General features: G+C 43.3%; 1 protein-coding gene across 1 annotated transcript in view; it reads left to right on the forward strand.

Moving 5' to 3' along the window:
• LOC126384781 (carnitine O-acetyltransferase-like) overlaps positions 1-7,639 on the forward strand; it is a 40,504-nt gene that overhangs the window by 15,160 nt on the left and 17,705 nt on the right. The window contains exon 6 of the mRNA XM_050036071.1: positions 5,357-5,531. Coding sequence (XP_049892028.1) covers positions 5,357-5,531 — 175 coding nt within the window. The remainder of the gene's footprint in view (positions 1-5,356; positions 5,532-7,639) is intronic.

Here is a 7,639-nt window from a genome sequence, read left to right on the forward strand (position 1 = left end):
CTCCCCTGACTGTAAAGAGCAGTCCCTCCATAAGTAAAGAACAGTCCCTAAAGTGCGGTGAGGTTTGTGGACCGTTACCTGCCACAAAGAGAGAAATGTGAACGGCTCGTTTTGTCCTCTGACACGTCACATACCTGTGTGCCGCCACGGCTTGGCTGTCCAGGTACTTTTGGGCAGTCACGCCACGGCTTGGCTGTCCAGGTACTTTTGGGCAGTCATGACGGCAAGAAGAGGACATTATTGGGGCCGGACTTCTCCGTCGCCGGTAAGCCTTATCTTGCGCCGCGGAGCACTATGGCCGCCGTATTTGACAGGAATACGTATTCCTGTCTGTGTCTGTGACCCCCTGTTCAACCCACAACCGGTGGGATTTGCCTTTCGTTTCTGCTGCTGGTTGAATTCTGCACTCGCACAGCGTGCTGAATGATTTATTTTGCTCGCACAAAACTATTTTTAGTCGTTGATAGACGGAGTAAAATATCGCCACACTGCCGACATTTTACTCCGTCCGTCACCGCAAGCTGTTTGATTGCGTTATCAAAACACGCCGCTATTATTCGGCCTTGCTTTTCACTTATTCCACCGAATACCGAATGTGTGTTTTTTTGCAATATTCGGCCGAATATATTCAGTTACCGAATATTCTGTGCATCCCTAGATAGTTCCATAGCACAGGTCTAGTATATTGTTCATTCTGGTGGGAGTGGTGACATATTGCTCCAGGTCGGGCAGATGTGAGGTAATGTCACAGCGATTAAAATCCCCCAGGAGAAACACAGGCTGCGCTCCAGTCTGATTGACAGCTCTGTGATAGCTGTCAGCTATCCGCTCTGCTGCCGTGTTAAAATCAGGTCCTGGAACGTATGCTAAAATCACAGTCAACTGGGAGAACTCTCGGGGTAAATAATGTGGTCTGAAGGACACTGTCAACAGTTCGTAGTGCTTGCAGCTCTCGGTCTCTCTCACTGTAACATTTGTAGCCCACTTACTGTTGACAGCCATACAGAGCCCGCCCCCAATCGATTTCCTGGTTCTCGCTGCATCTCTGTCAAAACAAACAATGTTGAAGCTGTCCAGTTGCAGATCTATGTCCTCGGTAAGCCAGGTCTCAGTGAAGCACAAGAGACTGGTCTGTCGGTAGTCCTGATCGCACTTTAAGAGGGTGGAAGGTTCTTCTGACTAATTCCAGAGCGATCGCACGTTTGACAGCGCAATGGCAGGTAGCTGTAGCCGGCTGCCTGTCCTCAGTGGTTTCTTATGCCTCCTCTGGACCAATAAGTCAACTGCATGCATTTGTCTTAAAAACCCCAGGGACCTCCCTCAGATTTCAACCAATAATATGTTCGAAACTATTGGTGACCCATGGTAATGTTTTTCTTTTCTTTTTTTCAACAATTGACAACAACATCCTTACTTCAAATGATCTGATCTAATCCCTGGTTTTTCCCTAATTTCCCAGCATAGCCCTATTTTGGCTGCATCTCAAAATGACCTATCCCCTCAGGCATGTCCCTGTACCAGCCTGTGTCAGGCTGTCAAAACAGCTTCTCTCTTCTTTTTTTTTTTAAAGTTGTTCAGTGGGTTTTATTCTTCCAACTGATTTGGATTTTGCTCAGATTACATTTTTAATAAACTTTAATCACACAGTAATAAAATATTTCAACACAAAGAGCTTATGATTGGACTCTTGGTGCTCTTGATTAACATTCAACTTAAACATAAAATATGATGAATGTTATGATTAAAAAGCTTAATTCCACTTTCAACCTTGATTATTGTTTGTAAAAAAAAGACGACACTACAACACTACACTACTTGTTATTGCCGAGTGCGAACAGGTGGATGTGTGCCCACTGAAAGCTATACAAAAGGAAATAAGGCTGACTACAAATTGAAGATTGAGGGGAAGATGAGGTGTGATGACTTAAGACAGGCATGACAGAGATTGGACACAAAAGGGAAGGGGAAGATGAGACATGTTAGTAGCAACACAAGACTCTGAGACATAGAAATAAAATGGCAAATTCTTACACCTATTGTCTTTTCCTTAATAGGAAAATATAATCGTACACCAATCCAAGTTTCTCTCTTTTACTGACCCAAGACTAAAGTTCCAAGAGTAGCATAACTTATTTGGAGCTCAGTGTGCAGTTAGTATGTGTGTGTGTGTGTGTGTGCGCGTGTGTGCATAAGGTGTGCGTAAGGTGTGAGTGGTAGAGCAAGCATGAGCGAGATAGTGGAGTGGAGTGGAGGTGAGTTCACGTTTAGCAGGGTTATATAGATATCAAGGGTGAATATACAATAGAGTTTTAGTTTGTGTACTTGTAAGTGCTGCAGCTCCTCAAGACCAGCAGAATTTTTTTGTGTGTTGTTTACCGACTGCTGAGTGGAGCGCTGGGGATTTGCTTGGCACTCCACTCCTTAATCCTTAATTCACAGAGTTAGATGTAAAAAAATTTGCTGGATCTATGTCCCTGCGGTCTCTCTCTACCAGTAGCAGATGCTGGTCTTTCAAACAGGGGAAGCTCACTTTAAGTTTACATCAGAAAATTTGTCATATTGTAGTGAGGCAATAACTTATAAAAGGAACATTTAATTGAAGCTATTTTTCAACCACACTCATGCCATAGAACCACAGCAGAACACACCTCAGAGATTTTCAGATGGGTTTAAACACCCTAACCCTTATTTACAGTGTGTGTTGTGTGTGTACTGTACAAACGGTGAAAATGAGCTATATTGCTTATGGAAATAAGGAACTCCAGACGACACTCTGTCAGAAGGCTCCACTCGCAAATATCCGCATGGGACTGAGCTCGAAATGCGACGATGCCATGCATACACCGAGCATCCTCTCCTACCTACTGCTCCATTAGGTCCCATGGAAGCTAAGCCTCCCTGGAAGTAATGATTTTGTCACATTTATCCAATGACTGTCTCGCTTTGCTGCATGAAAAGAACCTGCTCAGCGCGGTCTCATAGGAATGCTTGGAGGCTCCACGTTCACCGTGCTGACACGAGAATGTATGACATGGAGGTCGCGTTTGAAAACTGGTGATAAACAGCTGACGTTTGAACATCATAGTCATGATGTTAGACGCATTCTAGTGGACGTTTAATGCAATGTAAATTCTTTTTTTAATGTAAATTCAATAGTGCATATTTGACCATTTCTTCTATGAAAATTTAAGGGAAGTTCAGCCTCCTTTGTTGTCTCAGAGCAATCGCCCCTGCTCTCTGCGGGCTAAGCAGCTGTACACTGAGCGGCTGTCACTCTTTCTTGGGAGGCAGCAACAGTAACCCTATGGTTCAACAAACGTGAAGTTTATGGCAACAAAACAAACATGGTGTTGTGGCAATTTTTAGCCGATCTGCTTGGGAGTCAGCAAGCAAGCATCTTTATACCTACACTCAGACGACAAGATGATGAGAAATCAATTGTAGCTTTCTTGGGCCTTCTTGATTTAAGTATGCTCTCTTGATTATACGGAACATACCTGTTGCAACATGTTAGGTAATCGGCTGTATCTGTTGGACAGTCAGTGCACTGTCTTTGAATGTGAGATTAAAGTGAATGGAAATCTCTTGATGATGTCAAATAAATTTGTGGACGACACCACGGTAATCGGTCTAATCTGGGACTGTGATATTGAGTCCGCATACAGACAGGAGGTGGAGCAGCTGGTCCTCTGGTGCGGTCAGAACCACCTAGAGCTGAAACCACTCAAGACTGTGGAGATGACAGTGGACTTCAGGAGAAGCCCCCCAACACTGCCCCACCTCACCATCCTCAACAGCACAGTGTCTACTGTGGACACCTTCAGGTTTCTTGGTACCACAATCTCTCGGGACCTGAAGTGGACCTCCCACATAGACACTGTCCGGAAAAAGGCCCAGCAGAAGCTGTACTTCCTGCGACAGTTCAGGAAGCTCAACCTGCCCAAGGAACTGCTGATCATGTTCTACACAGCCATAATCCAGTCTGTTCTCTGCACATCCATCACCGTCTGGTTTGGATCTGCCACTAAACAGGACAGGAACAGACTTAAAAGGACAATCAGGTGTGCAAAGAGGATTTTTGGTACTGATCTTCCCTCCATCGAGGACCTGTACAGGTCAAGGGAAACAGGCAGGAAACATTACTGTAGACCCCTCACACCCCAGACACAATCTGTTTAAACTCCTTCCCTCCAGTAGGCGCTACAGAGCACTGTTCGCCAAAACCACCCATCACAAAGACAGTTTCTTCCCCCAGGCTGTCGCTCTGATGAACTCCTAAACAGTCACATAGTGGCAGGTCAAACAACACTGCATCCTTGTACATTGTATATATTTTTTATATAATATTTTTTGTTTTATAATTTTTTATATTTGATGTATAGTTGTATATTTTTTGTATATTGTATATTCTGTATTCCACTTCTTGCCTAAATTTGAGTACTTATGTCAATTCTGGTAGCAAGTCTACCAGAGTCAAATTCCTTGTATGTACACAAGTACTTAATAAAACTGATTCTGATTCAAATCAAGGAATTCTCAGGGCACTGAGATGCATGTACAGACTCTGAGAGGCTCATAGGAGTCTTAATGAAGCTGAGTGAAGAGCTTACAGTTTACTAATATATGTGAAGCTCTCTACGGTATGAACAATGGTTACAAAACCAGCCACAGCTCGGCCCTGAGCAAGAGTGACCATCCGTTATTGACCAATCGACAGACTGAAGATGTCAAAAGTAAATGTGAAGTACAGTTTCAGTTTGTGTGCTTATAAATGCTGCAGCTCCTTAAGACCAGCAGACATTTCCATGTCTTTTTTATCAACTGCTGAATGGACCAATGGGGATTTGCTTCGGAGTACCAACTGCAGCTCAGAAGAAAACAAAGTCTCCTCATGGTTCTGACCACGGTCTGGAGATCAAAGCAGGAAAACTTAACACTAACGTTAGCTTAATTGTCCTGGTAACTCATCATAAAACATACCCCATTGAAATGCAACAGAAACAAAATAAAACTCACCAAAACTGTGAGATGTTAGTCTTTTCAGTCATCTAGTCAATAAGTCCACTCCTCTAACAATCACTAAAACTGTGTTTTGGTTGAATAAATCCATATGGAGTCTTAATGAATTGATTTAAGAACAGTTTGCTAACCAGCGGTCACAGTGAAATTTAATCAGTTTATTATTTTAATTAATTACAAGTTGTAATTACAATTAATAATTGTAAATCAAATGACCACAACGCCATTTGCTCACTGACAACCTAAGGCTTTGGGAGGGCTGAGCGTCTTTGCTCCTGGGGGTTTTGCTCAGGTGGTAACCCAGTCTTGCTTTCATGTTTCTTCCCTTTGGATTCAGTTCTTTGTGATGGAAGCATACAACAGTGATGGGAGTCCACTGACAGTTGATCAGCTCTGCGTTCAGCTGGAGAGGATCTGCAACTCCTCACTACAGACCAACATGGAGCCTGTTGGAATCCTCACCACCCAGCGTCGTGACAGCTGGAGCAAAACCTACAACAACCTCATCAAGGGTGAGAACAACTCTGTTATAATGCAAGTCATACTGTAGAACTACTGAACTTTGAGGCTATTTTCACCTGGTATTATCATGCATCCTTGGTGATCCCAACACAAGTGGACAGCTTCAAGTCTGTCACCTGGCATTGGAATGCTTCTCCACGTGTTTTAAGTGGCCACTTGTGATTGAATCTCACTCCCCTGCTCAATATGCAAATAGCCACATTAATCATTTCCATTTGCAACAACCAAATATATATATATTTTTTTTTAACCGACGGGAGGTTTGTTGTGCTATACGCACACTTGGTGCCTTTATTATTAATAATGAGTAAAATCTTAATTGTAGAGCTGCCTGCAGTGTATTGATTAGCAGCCCCTCCTTGCCCCAGGACAGCTGGGGAAGGGGGAAAAATATTTTGCATGGCAATATTGTATCAAGTGACAAGGCTTCCTGTTAGTATCACAGGGCTAACGTTACCTAAAAGTATTAACAGATTTAGCTTTAGCTTGTGCTAACCAGGCAGATGTTGAACTGACTATTCAATGGGAGGAGAATGGCTCTGAAGATGGTCCTTTTGCGCTGTCTGTATAACTGTGCCAACAGAAAGCTTTCCAGAGGGGCATCAAATAAGCAAGCACATCAGCTGAGTAGGCAGTCCTACAACATGGCCCCGGACACATTAGCATACACACTGGTGAAAGAATGTGGCCATATGTGGCCCAGACCACCTCAGCATGTGGTCTGAGTGATCGGATCTCAAGACGCATTCAGGACGCATTTGGTGCATTCGCGCCTGTACTTAGAGCTGACCACTTATGTTCCAATCACCTAGAACGCATGTTAATACCAGATGTAAACCGGGCCCCTGTTATTGTACACATTGCACACACACAGGCCCAGATTACACACACATACAAACATGACCTTTCCACATGCATTAAATGGAGAGATGCCAGAGTAAAGAGCTCTGTGATCGAATTTAGTCGGAAGGAGTAATTCACTCCTTTCCTAGTTCATCTTGTTGCTGGACATTTTGCTATAATTGTTCGGAGAGTTTGTAACTTGATAACTGATTGAGCTGGGTCCTTAGGAAATAAATGATGCAGTCAGTGAATAGGCTGATTGTGTGAGTTAATTGATCCACTTGAATGTCTTTTATATCTGGGTCTGGTCTTACTGTTTGTGCCAGCTGCTTTAATGCTAGGACAAATAGCTGGGCAGGGAGCGGACAACCCTGTTTGCTGCTTCTTTGTAATGCAGAAGAAGTTGACATTTTATCATTATGACTATCTTTGCTGGTGGTTTGTGATATCGAGTTTTTGGGATCTGTGTTTTTTCTTGTCGCCATGGAAAAGGAATCAGGTAGTGATTGTGACTGACAGCAGACGCTCACACGTCTTATCAGTACGCGTGCACAGCGCGTTACAAACGCTACACATACACTACACATGCGTGTCTACGCACGCACGTCCGATTAGCAGAGTTAGCATAACGATGCTACGTGTCACACGTCCATAACACGACTTGTTGTTGCTTCAAGAGTTGACACTTTTGACCCCTGTGATACATGACGTGTCTACGCACGCACGTCTGATTAGCAGATTTAGCATAGCGATGCTACATGTCACACGTCCGTAACACGACGCGTTGTTGCTTCAACAGCTGACACTTTTGACCCCTCTGATTCAGGGCAGTTGCTAGGAATTCTGGGCCCCCTGAAAGAATATCGGTGTGGGCCCCTCTACCCCATTCATTGCCACTTTTTTTACAACTGTGTATTAAGATGTTTTTCTTAATTTTTCTGTTTTTCAGTGTTCTTGACGGTGCCTGGTGTAATACACTCAATTTGTTTTCTTTTTTACGATTAACCCCTCAACAAGTCGGAGTATTATTAGTTGTCTTATTCCCATTTCTCTGATTTGCAACACGTTATTACACCTCTGATTGCAAATACATTTTCAATTAACCACTCAACAAATAGGTAGTGGGTATTTTATTGTAACAATCAAGCACTGATATGCAAAAAAACAAAGTGTCCTGGCTCAAGATAGTCCACAAGGTGGAGCCCAAGGTAGATATGTAGCATTTAACTTAAATGTGCAAGTAAAACAAACAGCA

The sequence above is a fragment of the Epinephelus moara genome, chromosome 23 (assembly GCF_006386435.1).
Source record: "Epinephelus moara isolate mb chromosome 23, YSFRI_EMoa_1.0, whole genome shotgun sequence".
NCBI lineage: Eukaryota > Metazoa > Chordata > Actinopteri > Perciformes > Serranidae > Epinephelus > Epinephelus moara.